This window comes from Penicillium crustosum (assembly GCF_028827405.1).
Source record: "Penicillium crustosum strain IBT 35664 chromosome Unknown utg000002l_segment0_segment0, whole genome shotgun sequence".
Taxonomy (NCBI): domain Eukaryota; kingdom Fungi; phylum Ascomycota; class Eurotiomycetes; order Eurotiales; family Aspergillaceae; genus Penicillium; species Penicillium crustosum.
The window spans coordinates 8,298,635-8,316,996 of record NW_026623123.1 but is presented as its reverse complement, the minus strand read 5'-3'; the positions used below and the strand labels follow the sequence as shown (position 1 = coordinate 8,316,996).

The following is an 18,362-nucleotide window of genomic DNA, read 5'->3' as shown; positions in this document are numbered from 1 at the left end:
TTGTTACTACAACGTACATATCGTACCTAAGTACTATCCATGGATTTTGTACACATTCAAAGTTACTAGAGGTATCTACTCCGTACATACATATACATATGTACACATGTAGGTATCGATATGAATCAATGGGTATTCGTGGTATGGCATCTATGTAAGGGGCTTCAGCGACCACCAAAACCAAACCATCCACGACGACCTTTCGTTTCTTCTTCCACGGCACCTTGGGCTTGAGCTTGTGCCTGAGTTGGTCCCTCCTGTCGCTGACTACCTTCGCGCGGGTAATCAATGTAGTTCCATGCCACATCAAGGAACAAGGGCTTGACAGGGATGGGCTGCATTTGAGGTGGGTATGGCACCAAATTATTAAGGTCCAACCCAGATCCTGCGAACTGTTGTAGTCGTTCTACCACTGGACGCTGGCTCGATTGTGCCGCCTCTTCAGCAGTCACTTTCTCCAGAGTGACAAGTCCACGGTACTGAGCAACCAATTCTCGCAAACTTGACTCCAAGGCACTTGCTTGCACTCGCGAGACATCGAGCTTGGGGACACCTTCGGCATCTGTTGCTGACTGGGGGAAGCGGATGCGACGAGGTTCAGGGCTTGAGAAAACAACGCAAGAGCCTCCTTTGACTTCGAAAGCACTCCATGGGATCTTCCTAAAGCAAGACATCTAAAGAGGGGGGAGAAAAGGTGATTAGTTGCGACAATAAATGAAGATCGTAGTGAAAGAAAAAAAAACATACCTGAGAGCACGGAAGTAGTGCCGCTTTGCCTCTAGATCCTGCACAAAGGCTGAGTCGGCCGCAACACCCGGAAGCTCGAGAATAAATTCCAAGCTCTGGAGTGTCGAATCATACAGGACGACGCGCTCACGGAGCTTATTCAACTTCTTGCCGTTGCCTGTGGTGTGCTTCGCAGTGTCCTTTCCATTCGATGCGGGTTGCTGTTCCTCAAATGACAGACCGTCCCTTTCTCCACACAACACCCGGTTACGGCCGACTCGCCAGCCAACCAAAGTGTAATTAACTGCAGTTCGAGTGATCTGCAGTGCCTGCATTCTCTTATCACTGGGATCAACACCCTCACTAGCCAAGTCATCAATGGCAGATTTGGTAGCATCGACAGCATCCTGACTGGCAATAATCACATTGTCATATGCAGCAGCTTTATCCTTAGCGGCAGCTGACTTTCCTGCGTCTGCCAGCCAAGTAGTTAGGCGAGCCTCCGCGGCCGAAGCAGCAGCTAGCGATTGAGAAATTGAGGCGTCGTCCAGTGGGACGGTTCGCGATCTCCAAGTGACAGATTGGGGCAACTCCTGCACCTCTCCCTCTGCAGTTCGTCGAGTACCGGCTGCTTCTTCGGCGAGACAAGAGGGGTCGATCTTCTCAACCTCGGCGCGAATCTCTGAGTCCAGTGGGAAGAATTCAATGGCGAGCGATGAGGTAGGTTTGGAGCGGGGGAGCTTCATCTGATAAGCGGCATATCGGAGACTTGGGTCAACAGTCCCCGAGAGCAGGTCCCGAAAAGCGTCTCTCTTGACCCTTTGGCCCAAAGCCGTGTAAATCACTCTTGCGATGGAGTAGTCTTGGAGACACTGTTCCCATTTCCGCTTTTCAAGCCACAGTGTACCGGAAATCATTGCCAAATAAGCCCGAGTCTCCAGAATATCCATATCACTTGCCCCAGAAAGTGACTGTTCGTGAAACAGCGAGACTAGATGCTGCGCATACCCAGTGGCCTTGTTCAGTCGTGAAATAATGTGGCGCCGAGCAGCACCAGAGATGCCCTTTGTGGAAGTATCTGCGGAATGTGTGGACTTCATGTGCATTGCTTGCGCCCAAGCTCGTTCGGAACTAAGAAGCAAAAGATGTACATATCTAGCGTAGGTTAGAAACCTAGTCAAAAAGCAGTAATTGGGAATGGAAATATGGGTAAGCAACATACGACACATTGCTTCCAACATTTTCAGCTGTCACAGCTGGTTTGGCAGTATACTTGCGGCCTTTGACTGTGGCCTGACCAAGCTTCTTGCGGAGTTTCTGCAGTTTTCTGGTAGTGTGTGCCCGGTAGGCATTGTAGTCGCCCACAAGGAGAACCTCCTCTCTCTCTTTGAAGATAAACTCAGTGACCTCCATGATATTTTTCTTACTCGTTCCTTTATTCGGGGTCTTGTGATGAGAATGGGAGGGACACGGTTGAAGTGGTGGGCTCAGTAAAGGCGGTGAAACCCCGGCAATTTCATGCACCTCCGAATCTTTCGCGTTGTTTTCTCCAAGCTCATGGGACCTCGGATTTATCATTGCCTTTTTGTACAAATCAAGGTGCTTTGGCCTTGATTGGCAATTCATGTCCGGGACCTGTGTGTGAGCGACATTGTGGTGCACAATTCGAGGAGTCTGGTTTTCCTTCCTTGGTACGAATGGCACCATCAAGGACAACTTGCTCAATTACTTGTCATATTCAAATCCAGGACAGTTTTCTGACACGAGGATCATCTAGACAGAGCTTCTGAACCGAACACAATACATACCAAGGAACCATAGCGGCATCCTACGGCTCGAAACTACGATTGAGGGTGATGCTCGAACGTGCAACAGGGTGCCTCGAGAACGCGGGACGGCGTTTTCTTCAAGATTCCAATGGTGTTATCCGAAAAAGAAACTGCCTGCCTGGTCATTTCTGGAAGCAAAATGGCGCTGGAGCGGATGCTCCTCAGTGGTTTATCGCGCTTTTGCAGGCGTCAGGCCAACGACCGTCCCCCGTTCTTGACAGTCAACACGAAACCAGAGAGTCAAGTGATTGGATAGGGCCATCGCTCGAATTCTTATATCCTGGGCATGCTCAAACTTTGGTAGCTTCGCGTCTGCCTCGCTCCCAGAATAGGACTGGATTTCGGAGGAGACCAAACCTGGGCTTTTCAAGATCTTATGCTTCTATTTCAAGTCCTCAAAAAGCTACCGCAAAGACTTCATTCGCCCACAAAGATGCATCCATGCGGGCACAAGGGCCTCAGCATCCAGAATCTCTCGATAAGGACGGGTCAGCGAGCGCAGCCCTCCAGGCTTTCCTTCGGAAAAACGGCAGCGATTTTGATAAAGCTTGGGTGATGTTCGTCGCAGCCGGACGGCCGTCAGAACTCAGGTCTGCACTCTGTGCTTATATGAGTAGATCATCCGGAGAGTGGCAGCGAGCACTAGTATGGTTAATGTTCATAAAAATCCCACCCAAAGATCTCACCGAGTCAGACTTCAAGAACATTATAAGATCACGGGTTCTTTCGTTGCCGGATCGAAAACCGACCTATTTGAGCAGTATCTGCCGGCGAGCCATTTCCACGCCATTTGCCCAAGAGATCGTCTCGCTGTGTCTGATGCACATGGTGAAAAACAGACAGTGGAACGCACTTGCCGCATTCTGGGGAACCCTATTGAGTATTCCTGAAAACAAGCGACCGCCATTGGAATCTTTGCTATGTCGGATTGATCGCTTTCACTTTCCTAGCTATTCCCTTGCCAGGCATCTCCTTGATTTAAAAACGCACATGTCAAGCGCTCACCAGTATCTTACTGATGGGGGCAAAGACTTTGCTTGCCGTATATTTCAACAATTTTTCAAGTCTGATGACATGGTCAAGCTCACACCGATACCAACCGTGCTTTCACTGTTGCGCAATTGCCGTCCTTTTGGTTTTGTAGCCAAGGGGCACTATTTGCGTGCGATAAAGTTCTACCTCAAATCAGAGGAGAGGTCGGAATTTGTCAAGTGCATCCTTTTTTACCGCCAATTGCGCGAAGAATTTCCGGAAACAAGGCCATACTTGCAGCTGCGTCGTTCCATCATTGAACGCTTGTTGGAATTCAAGATGACCGACAGCTTGCCATACTTCTTGGAGGAAGAGGCGCACTTTAATCAGCATAAGCAAATAAGCATGCGCTCATACAGTGACGCAATGGTTGCTTTTTCCCAAATGGGGGATGTACGAAATGTCCAATACTTTTTCGACAGGTACCTTGCAGATCACGGCAACCCGAGGTCCCAAAGGTTGGTGACTCCCCTTCTTGTCGTCCATGCGCGGCTAGGTGATGTGCGCGAGACACGGCGACAATTCGATCGAATTCCTACAGAATTTGGTCTTCCGCTGAACACAGTTTGCTGGAATATACTGCTTCTGGCGCACACTACTGCCAGGGATCTACCAGGTGCTATTTCTGCCTTCTCGGAAATGCGAGGAAATCATGTGCCTCCCGACTCGTTCACATTTGGCACACTGATGGGGATTTTCGCCCAACGAGGGGACATCGAAGCCATCCGTCAATTACTCAAAGAGGCGCAGAAGAGTCGCGTACGAATCACGAGGCCAATGCTTGATACGGCTGTTCAGGCGTACTGCAAGAATGGGCAATTGGGTCATGCAGAAGAGCTTGTCGCAAGCAGCTGGAATTTAGCGGTGGGGGGGGTCTCCCTTGCGAATGTGGAATTTTCTTCTAATGCGATATGCATTCAGGGTATCCAAGTTTTCCTTCCGGCGTGTCCTTGACCGCATGGATCGGCTAGGCTTGAAACCGGATGCCATGACTTACGCGGCTATTATGCTTGCTTATGTCTACGCTAATCAAGTGGATCGTGCGCAAAAAACTCTCAAGGAGATGCATGAACGTGACTTGGAAGCCACCGAGCACCATTTTTCCATTCTCTTGCTTGGATATGTGAAGCAACGGAACCGCGATATGGTACATGTTGTCTCCCGCGAAATGCAAACTCGCTTCGGTCGAGTTGGGATGGAGCCGAGCCTGTTGAACCTGCGAATGCAGATTGAGAGAGACGTGGAAAACGCAAAAGATCTTCAGACTCCTGTTGAAGATATTGTCCTCGAGAACGCAGAAAGGACACTTGTTAAATCAATCGCACAATTCGATGGAAATCCCTCGCCAGTCAACAGTCCATTATCTACACCGCTAGAGGGCTTTGCTGTTCAGTCTTTCAATGACACGCACTATCAACGGCTGATCGAAGCATACGGACTCCAAGGTGGCGCTGAAAAGGCACTCGAAACCTTCAACCATTACATGCAATCCAGACGAACTACGGGATCATTGGACGGCGATGGATTGGACTCCTTGCCGATTGGTTTCATAAAAGCCGTTATGAATGCCTATCTAGGAACCCAGAACTACGAGAAAGTGGAAGAGTGCTGGAACAGTATTATGGCAAGTGTAAACAAGACAGCGGGTACCTTTGACCTTGACAAAATCTTGTCTTCACAGTCGCCGATATCAACCCTGCCAGCACCAGCCGAGTCCCCTCTCCCGTCGATGCTTTCAACACCCACCACTCAAGCAGATAAGCCCAAAATCCTTCCTGCCCAACGCTTCATCCTGGACTTCCCACTCTCGATTTATCTGGAGTCGTTGGCCCGCCGAGGCATGTTTGAGAGAATACATCAAGTTGTGGCCGAAGTTCAGACGGCAGGCTTTGCATTGACTGGTTTCAACTGGTCAACCTACGTTCGAATGCTTGCGACATCTGATAATTATCCCGACAATGTGGAGGCATTTCGACTCTTTGAGGAAAAGTTCATTGCTCGTTTCCCTGGTTGGTCGTGGTTTCTCAAGGGATATGGCGTGAGACCACTCAATGCCCCTGTGACAATCCTCCATCTCGAAGGTCGTTCAGGTATCACCAAATCTCGGAGAATGATGGGAAAGTTGGCCCGAAAACATTGGCGCAAAATCGAGCCCGATTACATGCACCCCCATTACCCCACCATGGTTCAACTCGCCAGCACACTACAACGGCTCCGGCAAACAAGTATCACGGAGGGGAATAAGCATCTGGCGAATCTCCACAAAATTGCGCCACGGACTGTCAATACCCTCGCCGCCATGCCATACGTGCCTGATAAATATCAGGATACAATCCTTCGCGGCAAGGCAGCAAGGGGCGGGATGCGCCCACGCCAGGTCCACCTCTTCTCCTCGCGCACTGGTGCTCTTGGCCCTAGTGGCGACATGCGTGAACGGAGCTTTGAGGCAGCGACTGAGGAGCCTCTCGTATTGAGCGGAAACCAATTCCCTGTGCCTTCTGCTGATGAGTTGAATTATACTGTCATACCCCGCAGTAAAGAAAATAAATTCTTGGACTCTTTGGCAAGCATCCTTCCTCGCGAGGACCGAGTTGACCTACAGACCTCGTTTGAAGAACAATATGATGTGACAACACGTTGGAGGCCCCAGGTCAGCCGTTACAATGCGGGCATCCGTGAGGCGCTCCGTTCCAATGATATCCCGCGCGCTGAGACCTACAAGCGACGTTTGAAGAGGTTGCAACATCCCGACATCAGGAGGCAGACCCCCGAGCGGCAACTGTTCGATAAGGATAATCGCAAGTGGAAGCTGGATACTCCATCCCACCTTAAGTTCAAGGTTGATTCTGGGCTGCATGTGAAACCCGGGCGGTCACACGCCCAACGAGACGCCGTGCGACGAAAGTATAGGGGACCCTGGACGGCACCCAGAGAAGAACCGAGTGGCGACCGTTGAGCAGCATGCTCCATGTATGTATAGTGATTCTGTAATTTTAGCTTGTATATATATCCTTGTTTTAACGTCCAGATTTGTACAATAAACCCAATGATCTTCTCAACTTTCATTAGACATCTCTGGTTATATATATTCAAGTCTGTGCGGACTCCGGACTGTTTGGCCTTTTTTTTCCCCTTCCATTTTCTAGTTCTAGAAGCAAGAGTGGAAAAAGAAATTCAAAAAGGCGTTCTGGTATATTAAATGTAACATCAAGGATAGTCAAGTTTTCTTGTCTTCCTGAATCTACATGTAGCATTATTTTGTCGTTGCCATGGTACGTTGAACCGGCGAGGGCAGAGTGCAGAGAATGCCATATTAAGCCGAACATTCATTCATTAACACACATATGGGCAACGTTATCGTTTCACAGCTACACTAGGACAGTCGATAAGAAGCCAGGAGAAGACAGAGAGCAAATGCAACTGTATTCGAAGTGCTAACTTTTAAAGGGGAAAGGAAGGAGAGGGAGAGCAGACTATTTAGCTAGCAGTCCTGTCAAATAGGGTCAGGGGACACCAACTCCCAACAACAGTGCATACCATATATAGACTATTGAATAAGGTACGAGAAAAATTATGAATCGGTATCAAGTTGGATTAAAAATTTCATATTGTGGGTAAAAAAAAGTATATATGAACACCCCACACAGCGCTCCATACCATCAACCAGAATGGAAGAGGACCTTTCAGACCTCCTCGACACCCACCAGGACCGACCGACCGAAGTCAGACGTCGAGACCAGGTCAAGATCATCACCACTCCCTAGACCGAAACACAGACACTGCGGACAGCACGCGTGACAGTCGAGGCGGGAGTAAAAAGGCTTCACTTTAGGGCATCGAGGACATGTAGTCATCAGCAAGGGTGGAGATTCTGTGGCTCTTTTAAAGAGTTTAGAAAGGGGACGTCTACTCTAAAGTGATTCTTTGAACTGTAGAGGAAGAAAAGTCAGTGAAAAAGTTCAAAATGACAAAGTCCAGTATGGAAAACCCGGAAGGTTTTCCAACTGTTAGGGGGAGGAGAACGCACGTAGAGTCGCTTGAAGAAGAAAAAAAGGATCGGGGGGATGGGGGTTTATATAGCTTTTTGAAAAATTATTCGCTGAGTCATCATGGCACGTGGTACCCGTGGGACGCGCCTTCCTCGCGTGCAACTTCACGCGTTCCACTTTAGCAAATCGGGAAATCCCAATCGGCCCCCCTCGACTCCCTCCTTACCACCAACACTATATTGCATCACACATCATGGACGGGTTTCAACTACGTGATGAGGCCGCGCAAGATCGCGTGCGTGCTGCAACTGAATTTCTTGACCCTAGTAAGTCCATTGAGTTATGTGTTGTGCTCCCTTGAACTAATCAAGTCCTTTTTTTCCAGATGATGCACGGGCACGCAGGTTCGTCGAACTCGAAGCTTGACGTTATATAATATACATCTAACAGACTGGAACAGTTATCGAGCGGATATTGTGGTTATGCTGAATAAGGGTGCGCGACGATTGACAGTACGTCGACCTACGAAATTCCCTGCCAGGAGGTGGTGCTGATAATTTTGGACAGGTCAGCATCGATGAAATCAGAGCACACAACCGGGAGCTTGCCGATGGGTAAACTACACCTCTATAACAAGTGCAATTGGATCCACGGACTAATGGCTATGGCTGTAGGCTGCTCTCTTCGCCATTCGATTATTCACAAGCTTTTGACGCTGCTTTGAAGGCGGTTGTCAAAACCCTACCCGGTCGACCACTGAGGGAAACTTCAGATGAAGCGGTGTGTATTAGTTTTTGGACGATTCTTAGCAGGCTTTGAATGTCTAACGATATCGATAGAACTACTACTGCGCCTATGTTGGCGCATTTGGAGAATTCTCTTGCAACCCCCGCACACTGGGCTCAGAACAATTGAACCACATGGTCTCGCTCGAGGGAATTGTGACAAAATGCTCACTGGTTCGCCCCAAGGTCGTCCAGAGTGTCCACTATGTCGAGAGGAAGGATCGGTTTGTTGCCAGAAAATATCGGGATCAAACAATGGGTGCTAGTGGGGCAACCAGTCTGAATGTTTACCCTCAAGAGGACGACGAAAAGAACCCTGTGAGTATATCCCAACAATTATTACCCTTTTTGAGACTAATGATAGATTTTCTAGCTTATCACCGAGTACGGTTACTCAACATATCTCGATCACCAGTCGATTTCCATCCAAGAAATGCCCGAACGTGCCCCGGCAGGACAATTGCCCCGAAGTGTCGATGTCCTTTTGGATGACGACCTCGTCGACACTGCCAAACCTGGTGACAGAATCCAGTTGGTCGGTATCTATCGTACCCTCGGCAATGGTGGTAGTGGCTCATCGACGTTCCGCACCGTGGTCATGGCGAACAACATTATTCAGTTGTCTTCGAAGAGCGGCGGAGGTATTGCAGAGGCCGTGCTTACAGATACCGATATTCGAAACATCAACCAGATCGCCAAGAAGAGGAACGTATTTGACTTGTTGTCCAAGTCTCTGGCTCCCAGTATCCACGGTCATGACTACATCAAGAAAGCCATCCTTCTTATGCTTCTTGGTGGAATGGAGAAGAACTTGGATAACGGAACCCATCTTCGTGGTGATATCAACATCCTTATGGTTGGTGACCCCTCGACTGCGAAGTCCCAGCTTCTTCGTTTTGTTTTGAACACGGCGCCACTGGCAATTGCTACTACCGGTCGTGGTTCTTCCGGTGTTGGTTTGACTGCTGCCGTTACATCCGACAAGGAAACCGGCGAACGTCGATTGGAGGCTGGTGCTATGGTCCTCGGTGACCGTGGTGTGGTGTGTATTGATGAATTTGACAAGATGAGTGATGTCGATCGTGTTGCCATTCACGAAGTCATGGAACAGCAGACTGTCACAATCGCAAAGGCTGGTATCCACACAAGCTTGAACGCTCGCTGCAGTGTTCTTGCAGCGGCCAACCCAATTTATGGCCAATATGACCCCCACAAGGACCCGCATAAGAACATTGCTCTTCCTGACTCCTTGCTTTCTCGTTTCGATTTGCTATTCGTCGTGACTGATGATATTGAGGATGCGCACGACCGAATAATCTCAGAGCACGTTCTACGCATGCACCGTTACCGCCAGCCTGGCACCGAGGAGGGTGCGCCCGTTCGGGAACAGCTCAACCAAACATTGGGCGTGGGTGGTGAAGACCGCCAAGATGCAAACGCGCCAAGTGAGGTTTTCGAGAAGTTCAATGTCATGCTCCACGGTGGTATGGTTGACGCTGCCAATGCTGGCCGCCGCCGTGGCAAGAATGTGGAAATCATTAGTATTCCCTTCATCAAGAAGTACATCCAATACGCCAAGAAGCGAATCATGCCCGTCTTGACCAAGGGTGCTGCTGACCACGTCATCGCCACATACTCTGCTCTGCGAAACGATGAACTCACCGGCAACAAGCGTCGCACATCACCGATCACACCCCGTACCCTGGAGACGCTGATTCGTCTGTCCACTGCACATGCCAAGGCCCGCCTGTCTAACCGAGTAGACGAGAAGGATGCCAAACATGCCGAGGCGATCCTGCGCTTCGCCATGTTCAAGGAAGTGGTCGAAGACGAGCGCCGGAAGAGACGAAAGGTGACCACCTTCGATGATTCCTCCGATGATGACAGCGATGCCGAACTTGACGACAACTCTGATGATGACACCACCGCCCGCAACACATCAACCGCCACTCCAGGTAGACGCACAGGCACAGCACGCACCCGCAGTACCGCAACGCAGTCTAGTGTTCCAGTCCCCGACGAGGACGAAGACCCAGACAGCCTATACACAGCCAGCCCTCGCGCTCAACGCTTGCGTTCGAGCCAGACGGCCCGCACTCAAACACAAACCGACTCTCAGATGTCAATGGCATCCTCACAGCCAGCCTCGCAGCTCATCGAGTCTCAGACGGATTCGCAGTCCACTTCCACAGACGTCCCTATCACTCCTGCCCGCATGGCAGTCTTCCGACAGACTCTGGGCCCACTCATGGGCAAGACTGTGTTCAAGGACAGCGATACATGCAAGATTGATGACTTGATCAATGCTGTTAATACTGCTATCCGGGAATCGCCCCAGCTTGGCGCTTCGCAGGTCTTCTCCCGCTCCGAGGCTATCCAAGCCTTGCGAGTCATGACCAACGATAATATCCTGATGTACCTCGAGGACGAAGAGGATGTGTACCGGGTCTAATTTATCTGGGCTATGTGGCACTGTCTATACCTTTCTCCTCCATGTGGAAAATAACTAGAGGAGAGAATGCTGGACTTGTCTACGTCCAGTTTTACGAGCATGCTTTCTTGTCATTGCATTGGGATTGATATCATCTCATGTTGTTTTTTTGTGTTTGGCGCATGGAGTGGGTTTGTGAGGGAATATTAGTGAACTCAATACGAGAAATATGAATGAATACTCGATCCTTGACTTATATCAAGACCTGAATAGCAGTCCTACGCTTGGCTCACCTGCAATTGTAATGCCATGCCATGCCATGTGATCAGAGTAGCAGTGATTCGTTTATCTGACACTGAAATGATGCAGTAAAATAGGAGTTTTCCATAGGAATCAGATCCAACACACCAGCATACATAGGTGAGGTACTCGGGCTTATCTATAGAACTAACGACACCGCGCTCTAAGGGATATGCATACATAGCTAATGTAAGTTTTCAAAGACAGCGCTCTGAGCAACAATTACCTGATAAACATGACAAGAGACCAAAAAACAGGGTATAGAGATATGAAGAGCATAAGCATGAATAACATTTCGTGCTAAGGTGCCAGTGCAGTATTACAATGCCGGAACAGAATTCGGTATAGCCTCCTCTTTATCTTTCTCAATCATAGCCATAGGCAACACAGAGTCATCAGACGAGAACGACGGCGTACGCACACCCTCCCGAATCTGCGCCTGTGTGAGAGGCGACAGACCCCTCCGAAGCGTTGAGCCCTTCCGTTTCCGCTGCTGTGGGCTCGCGTCCTGTCCAGAGGCCGTGCTTCCGCGACGGGGTCGACTGGAAGTAGAAGAGCGAGAAGGGGGACGGTCTTCGAAGCTTGCATCGACGGGAGTGGTGCTACGGGATGAAGTGCGGGAATGGGACTCGGAGCGGGTATTGCGGCGGGAGGAGGGGCCGCGTTGCTCCTGGTTGAGTTTCGTGATGGAGGGGTGATGGCCGTGACCTAGACGGTGTTTGAATTCCGGCTCGATTGGGCGGTGCAGGGTTCCTGCAACGAGACGTCGGCGCTGGGAAGCGCGCCAGCCGAACCCGAGTCTGTTGAGCCAGCCTCCTTCTGTTTGGGCAAGGTGGTGCTCGCGCTCGCGTAGTTTCAGGCGGAGCTGGGCGCGACGCTCGTTTTCCTTTTCCCAGAAGTCTGTGCGGTAATCGTCCCAGTTTTCGCGGAATTCTGGGGAGAAGGACTTGGGTAGCAGGAGGAGACGGATGTAGTCGCCTCCCGGACTGAGGTCTTCTTCTACCAGGCCGGACTCGGTGTCGGTGCCGTTGTAGTACTGTTGATAGTGCTGCCGACTACCACCAGCGCGTTTATCGGAGGGGCTCTGCTCCACGAAATGGTAGTTTCCATTGGGAGAGGGTAAGAACGGGGCGGAGAATGGGAACAGGAATGAGATGTAGGACAGTAGTTCTTGCCAGAAGGGACCGCGAATGATGATGATCTTGGTGTTCATTACGCGCAGGCCACGATTGGAGACAGCGAGCCAGCGCCGAGGCCATCTGATTCCTCGTTCCCATTGCCCTGTACCCCAGACGAGTAGTGCGGTTACCACCCCGCCAAGCAGGGCGACTTTCTCCGCCATCTCCACCACCCAGTAGACTGAACCGCCGACTCCGCGGCCATCTTCACGTGGGCGAAGGAAAAGGGCATATGAAAAATGCGCAAGCCAAGCAGCTAGTAGAAGTAGGAAGAACGTGTTCTGGCGGCGACGCTCGCGCAGGGCCAGATATTGGGCTCGCAGCGAGGTTTCGAGTATTAAAAGGTTTAGGTAGATCTGGGGTGGGGAGGAGGGCAGGTGTGCCAGCGGGTCTGGGGTCGAGGGACGTTGAGGGGAGGAATCTGAACGAGGAGCTTGAGATGACCGTGAGGAGTTCAATGGCTCCGGGGTTGTTGAGGCGCGAGCATCCGGTGTTGGGGCACCCTTGACCATCTGGTCTAAAGGCGAAGCCATGATAAAAGAGTCTCCAAGATGAGAATAGAATATAAAAAGTAAAGCTCGTCAGTTAAAGTCAAATCAAAACTTGGCCGATCCGGCCCAAAGCGAATGTCATTGGTGTCATCGCATGTGAAGAGGAGGGAGAAAGGCGGCAAGTTGAGAGGAAGCGAAGTTGGATCGACATCATCTGCCAAGTTGACTTGGCTTCTTCTTTTTCTTCTTTCTACACAAATAATTCTATTTTGATCATTGACCATTGCCCATTGCCCCTAGGGGGAATTCAACCATCACATTTCTAGTTTCATCGGATCTCTTCTATCGGATATTACATCTTCTGCCCGGTGCGCATGTTAAGCCTACCGGGGTTAAGCGGAGTGACCGAATTGTCTCCGTGCTCCCTTCTTATACGTCCATGAGCGCCACTCAACTTTTGCTAGCAGAAACCCTCTATCTTACCAACTTGCGAACCGCAGACATAGCTTCACGACTTGCCTTTCCCTTTTCAGTCCCTCGACGTCAGGCTAAACTTCGCCCAGTCGCCTTTGCCACTCTCGCTCGGAGGCAACGACTGTCTTCAATGGCGTCAGAATCATTGAACCCGTCCCACGAGGACATTCATGGACGTCACCAACGCCCAGTTGAAAACAATCCCGAGAGGATCTCAGAAAGTCCATATGCGAGTCAGGCTGCTACTGGCGCGGCAGCGGCACGCGCACTTTTTCCATTGGGATACCGCGAAGGCTTTAGTCAATGGGTAAGCTATAATCGAGGAGCCCCCATTTCCGAATTCCGCTAATTATTTGCTTTATATAGTGGGCCCGTATACCTGCAGCAGCTGCCGAACACAAAGTCCTTTCTTATCTGCCTTACTTGCATCACCAGCCCCCCACCCACCTCCAGACTGGACAAACGACAGAACTCCCCGATGGCACTACCCCTACTAGTCTCGAGAGTGCAGACCCTAATCAGCTGGGCGAAGTCACCACTAATTCCCTTGATGACCCTTACGGCCCTCGCCGATGGCGTTCCAGTATGGTAGAGCTGAGCGGGAAAGACCGCGCGCTCAATGAGTTCTCGGTGGAGAGGGTCGGCGAGGAAGCAGACCAGCATTTGGTTATGCTCCACGGCTACGGCGCTGGACTTGGATTCTTCTATAAAAACTTTGAACCGCTGAGTCGGTTGAAGGGCTGGCAACTCCACGCCTTGGACATGCTAGGCATGGGCCGGAGTACTCGACCCTCATTCAAAATCAAGGCAAAGGAAAGAGAAGAAGCCATCAGGGAGGCCGAGGCTTGGTTTGTGGATGCCTTGGAGGAATGGCGCATCAAACGAAAGATTGATCGCTTCACTTTACTTGGACACAGTCTCGGCGGGTACATGGCGGTCGCCTACGCGCTGAAATACCCCGGTCACCTGAATAAGCTTATCCTGGCATCTCCAGTCGGCATCCCGGAGGACCCCTACGCCGTCACCGCAGATGTGACCGAGCCTCCGGCATCAACGTTGTCTAACGAACTTACCCAAGACGAGCGCGATATCGGTTCGTCTGCCATTCCGCCAAAGACAACCGAGGGTAGCTTTATCACTGGGCGCCAACCACTTCCGGCTGATTCCGTTCCATCACAACCCCCACGACGGGTTCTCCCCAAGTGGTTCGCGTATCTGTGGGACGCCAATATCTCCCCCTTCAGCCTGGTGCGGTGGGCCGGTCCTTTGGGGCCACGTCTTGTGTCCGGATGGACTTCTCGTCGATTCTCCCACCTACCAGCCGAGGAAGCTAAAGCACTCCACGACTATTCATACTCAATCTTCAGTCTTCGTGGCAGCGGCGAGTACGCGCTAGCATATATTCTTGCCCCCGGTGCTTTCGCTCGCAGTCCTCTGATCCACCGTGTTCAGGGCCTCGGAAGACAACTAATTCAAAACACAAGCGGCGTCCCTCATCCAGCCGCCGCCGCTACCACTTCATCAACGCCTACTGATAATACGCCCGCCTCCACTTCCGCTACTTCATCTGAGTCTTTGCCATCTGCTCGGCGCGAGAAGGGTCTTCCCGTGGTATTCATGTATGGCGACCATGACTGGATGGATGTCTCAGGTGGCCATGCAGCAGTCGCTAAATTGGAAGAAGAAAAGCGCAAAGTCCTGGAGAAGGCCACTCCAGAGGAGCAGCGTGCCGATGAAGGTTCCTCTAGAGTGGTTGTTGTGAATAAAGCTGGCCACCATTTGTATCTCGATGGCTGGGAGGAGTTCAACAGTATTGTGCTCACCGAGATGGAAGAGGTCAACCAGAGGGAGAGAAGTCGTCAGCAATGACGTGGATATGGCTTCTTTCTCTCTGCCGTGAATAACATTTTATCAATTTAGACCTGGAGGGTGATGTTGATATTGGATACCTTCATCCCTCCTTTATTGTGGCTTTTTCTCTTTTTTTTTTTGCCCCTGGTGTTTATGTGCCTCTCTCTCCCTCTTCTACATGACTACAATTCTGTACGGTACATATTGACTAGATAGACTTGAACAGAATCAATGACAGTTGCCATGAATACCCCAGTTGGAGAAACAGCTTTCATGGCACTTTTTTTTTTATCATTTGTGCTCCTTGCGCCTTCCAAAGAGAAAAAAAGTACCAACAACCTTCATCCAGCTCGATCCCCAGCAGCTAGCCCCCTCGAATTCGGCCCAGAGATACTTTGTCTCCGATGTCTAGGGCTAGTGGGATAATGCGCCATCAACCGCGCTAGCCCCCCTGATGAAGCACCACGCTCTTCGGTCGACACACCAACTGCAGGGGTATTATACCCACTAGTACTGGGGCTAACTCTTCCAGAGAGATTATGACTACCAGAGGACCCGGGCCGCCTCAAAGAAAAGTACCCACCGCCGCCTCCATTAGCAAAGCTTCCACCACTACTATTGCTCCCGAAGCTCTGTCCCAGTCCATCCCCGAAGCTGGAGAGATAGGAGCTCGTGAATGGCGCACCACTAGCATTGAAAGCGCGGGGGAGAGCCCGCGACTGAGAAAGCGAGTTCGAATCCAGTCGCGCGTATGGCTGCGGCGTCATGAACGGGGCCGTGAGTCGGGCCGTCGACGATACCATCGACTGACCGTACTCACTCAAATGAACAGCTACGTTATCAGGCCTGGTTGACAGCGCTATGGAGAGCCCCGTTCCCGTGCGTCGGTCAGAGGTCGTCAGCGAGGAAGTCGTGAGCGAGCGGTGGTGGTGTCTTGACCCATTTTTTTGCTTCTCCGGGTAAATGTCCTGTGACCCAGTTGCTCCTGTCCGCGGTTGGAAATTGCTTCGGCCGTTGCGCCAGTCGGTACTTTCGGGGCTGGTTAGGGTGCTTCCGGCGTGGACACTTGTGCATAGTGTGACGAGCTGCGAGGGGAGCTCGAGACGGTTGTTTAGAGAAAGCCAGGCTCGCTCGTCTGCGTCGATTTCTGCGTCTGGATCGACATCGCCGGTGCTATGTGTTGGAGAGGACGAGGTTGAGCTTGTGGCTTTCTCGTGTGGAGTATTTGAGCTGCGTGTTTTGGAGCTCCGGTACGAGCGCCAGCCACCTACGCCTTCGAAGTCTCGTCTTTCATCGCCGCTTATGGGCAGGCTGTAGATAGGTGTTTGGGTAGATAAGTTGTGGGCCTCAATCATGCTCCGTGCATAAGAGTTCATTTTTCGGTTTGCTGGGTCATCCAGACTAGCACCAATGCCCCAGGAATTGAGAGGGTCATTTGTCTTTCGTGGATGTGTAGTTGTTTGACTAGAGTTCCTTCTTGATCTACCGGCAGCTGGGGTTGTAGGTTCTGAGGCCGCGAATGTCAATAATGATGAGGTAGATGAGGTTGGCACTGAGAAGAAATGCATGACCAATCCGTAGACTAGCTCAATACAGACCACTGAGAGTCTGAGTAACAGCGCAAAGAGCGCAGCGGAGATTGTAACCCATGCTGAGAGAATGAGTGGGATAGAGATGAGGCCCAAAATAGGCAGCGCGAGCAATGTTGATATGGAGGGCCACATTGAGGAGTTAGTCTACGTCCCTAGGAAGGGATCAAAACACCAGAAGTCCATGGTTATAAGACTTTCGGCGTTTTACAACGCCCAGTCACAGCACAAACAACAAATTGCGGAGAAAGCATGTGATGGATGCCCCAGGCACCGCCAATTACATCACTTCGGGAACTTTCAGCCTTTGTATATCAAAAACTTAGAATCTACATAGTAGTCCTGGAGAACCTATTCTACTTGGTACTTTGCCATTGAATATTCTCAAGAATATGCCCGAGGACGAACCCTTCCCTTGGGACATTGGTGTCCACGATGCCCACTGTCACCCCACCGACACATTGGCCTCAGTGGCTGACATCCCGCAGATGAAAGCGACAACACTGACAATCATGGCTACACGCGGGGAAGATCAAGATCTCGTACAACAAACAGCGGTGTCACTCTCAGCCAAGGAAAGCCAATCAACAACAGACCGCGTAGTCCCCTGCTTCGGCTGGCACCCGTGGTTCTCGTACCAGATTCTGGACGACACCGCACAACCAGCATCAGCACAAAGCCCAGCTGAGCACAAGTCTGCCCACTACACTGCCGCCCTAGCACCATCTCCAGCCGACGACCAGCCATTCATTGATTTACTCCCTGTTCCCAAGCCCCTCTCAGAACTAATATCTGAAACTCGGAACCGACTCCAACAGTTCCCGAATGCGTTAGTCGGCGAAGTAGGCTTGGACAGGTCATTCCGACTCCCGATTCCATGGACTCCAGCCGACGCCGATAACAGAGATGACCAGCTTACACCCGGCTCACGGGAGGGCCGACGTCTCTCAAATTACCGCGTCAAGCCGGAGCACCAGCGCACCGTGCTGAAAGCGCAGCTACAGCTAGCGGGAGAAATGAACCGTGCCGTTTCGATGCATAGCGTGCAAGCCCACGGCGGGGTCTTTGAGGTGCTTAAAGAGCTCTGGGCAGGACATGAACGGGTTGTGCTATCGCGACGGAAGAGAGACAAGCAGCGGGATGCGGAAGGTGCCGTATCCGATGACGACGAAGACGATGATGAAGATAAGACGCCGGATGGTTCTCAGTCTACTAAAGCGTCTGACTTCAATGGGAAATCCTATCGACCTTTCCCGCCTCGTATCTGCATGCACTCTTATACTGGTTCGGTTGAGCCTATTCGTCAGTTCTTACATCGGTCGAATCCGTCGGATGTTTATTTCTCTTTCTCGAAAGTTATCAATTTCTCCGGTCCTGCCGAGAAGAAGGTTGGCGATGTTATCAAGGCTTTGCCTGAGGACCGCATTCTTATCGAAAGTGATCTTCATGTTGCGGGTGCGCAGATGGATGAGTTGCTGGAAGATGTGGCCCGACAGGTTTGTCAGTTACGTGGATGGCAGTTGCGCCATGGTGTCCAGGTGCTTGCAGATAATTGGCGGCGATTTGTGTTTGGCTAGGTCTTGTGTTTCATTGTTCTATTCCTGCATGGGGTGAGCTCAGGTTCGATTTCTGATCTATTGTGAGCGGGTTTCTCGAGCGGTGCGATTAGCGAAATGCATACATGGTG

General features: G+C 51.0%; 8 protein-coding genes across 8 annotated transcripts; 5 read left to right on the top strand and 3 right to left on the bottom strand.

Moving 5' to 3' along the window:
- Positions 1-164: 164 nt before the first annotated feature.
- Positions 165-2,139, bottom strand: N7487_006664 (signal recognition particle subunit SRP68; the record flags this gene model as incomplete). Its single annotated transcript, XM_056874411.1, has 3 exons — positions 165-660; positions 748-1,881; positions 1,949-2,139. 3 exons carry the CDS (start codon positions 2,137-2,139, stop codon positions 165-167), a joined length of 1,821 nt encoding a protein of 606 aa, XP_056732131.1.
- Positions 2,140-2,582: 443 nt separating this feature from the next.
- N7487_006663 (putative translation regulator (Cya5)) lies at positions 2,583-6,543 on the top strand (the record flags this gene model as incomplete). The annotated part of the gene is made up of 2 exons (XM_056874410.1): positions 2,583-4,451; positions 4,519-6,543. The coding sequence occupies 2 exons, from the start codon at positions 2,583-2,585 to the stop codon at positions 6,541-6,543; spliced, it is 3,894 nt and encodes a 1,297-aa protein (XP_056732130.1).
- A 712-nt stretch (positions 6,544-7,255) lies between these two features.
- On the top strand, positions 7,256-7,507 carry N7487_006662 (Nucleic acid-binding OB-fold; the record flags this gene model as incomplete). The annotated part of the gene is made up of 2 exons (XM_056874409.1): positions 7,256-7,327; positions 7,352-7,507. 2 exons carry the CDS (start codon positions 7,256-7,258, stop codon positions 7,505-7,507), a joined length of 228 nt encoding a protein of 75 aa, XP_056732129.1.
- Positions 7,508-7,829: 322 nt separating this feature from the next.
- Positions 7,830-10,813, top strand: N7487_006661 (MCM DNA helicase complex subunit MCM3; the record flags this gene model as incomplete). Its single annotated transcript, XM_056874408.1, has 7 exons — positions 7,830-7,902; positions 7,962-7,980; positions 8,037-8,088; positions 8,144-8,190; positions 8,251-8,356; positions 8,416-8,679; positions 8,735-10,813. 7 exons carry the CDS (start codon positions 7,830-7,832, stop codon positions 10,811-10,813), a joined length of 2,640 nt encoding a protein of 879 aa, XP_056732128.1.
- A 598-nt stretch (positions 10,814-11,411) lies between these two features.
- Positions 11,412-12,803, bottom strand: N7487_006660 (Spo7-like protein; the record flags this gene model as incomplete). Its single annotated transcript, XM_056874407.1, has 1 exon — positions 11,412-12,803. One exon carries the CDS (start codon positions 12,801-12,803, stop codon positions 11,412-11,414), a length of 1,392 nt encoding a protein of 463 aa, XP_056732127.1.
- A 397-nt stretch (positions 12,804-13,200) lies between these two features.
- On the top strand, positions 13,201-15,104 carry N7487_006659 (putative alpha/beta hydrolase; the record flags this gene model as incomplete). Its single annotated transcript, XM_056874406.1, has 2 exons — positions 13,201-13,542; positions 13,602-15,104. 2 exons carry the CDS (start codon positions 13,201-13,203, stop codon positions 15,102-15,104), a joined length of 1,845 nt encoding a protein of 614 aa, XP_056732126.1.
- Positions 15,105-15,427: 323 nt separating this feature from the next.
- On the bottom strand, positions 15,428-16,810 carry N7487_006658 (uncharacterized protein; the record flags this gene model as incomplete). The annotated part of the gene is made up of 1 exon (XM_056874405.1): positions 15,428-16,810. The coding sequence occupies one exon, from the start codon at positions 16,808-16,810 to the stop codon at positions 15,428-15,430; it is 1,383 nt and encodes a 460-aa protein (XP_056732125.1).
- A 257-nt stretch (positions 16,811-17,067) lies between these two features.
- Positions 17,068-18,252, top strand: N7487_006657 (TatD family hydrolase; the record flags this gene model as incomplete). Its single annotated transcript, XM_056874404.1, has 1 exon — positions 17,068-18,252. The coding sequence occupies one exon, from the start codon at positions 17,068-17,070 to the stop codon at positions 18,250-18,252; it is 1,185 nt and encodes a 394-aa protein (XP_056732124.1).
- Between the last annotated feature and the right edge of the window lie 110 nt (positions 18,253-18,362).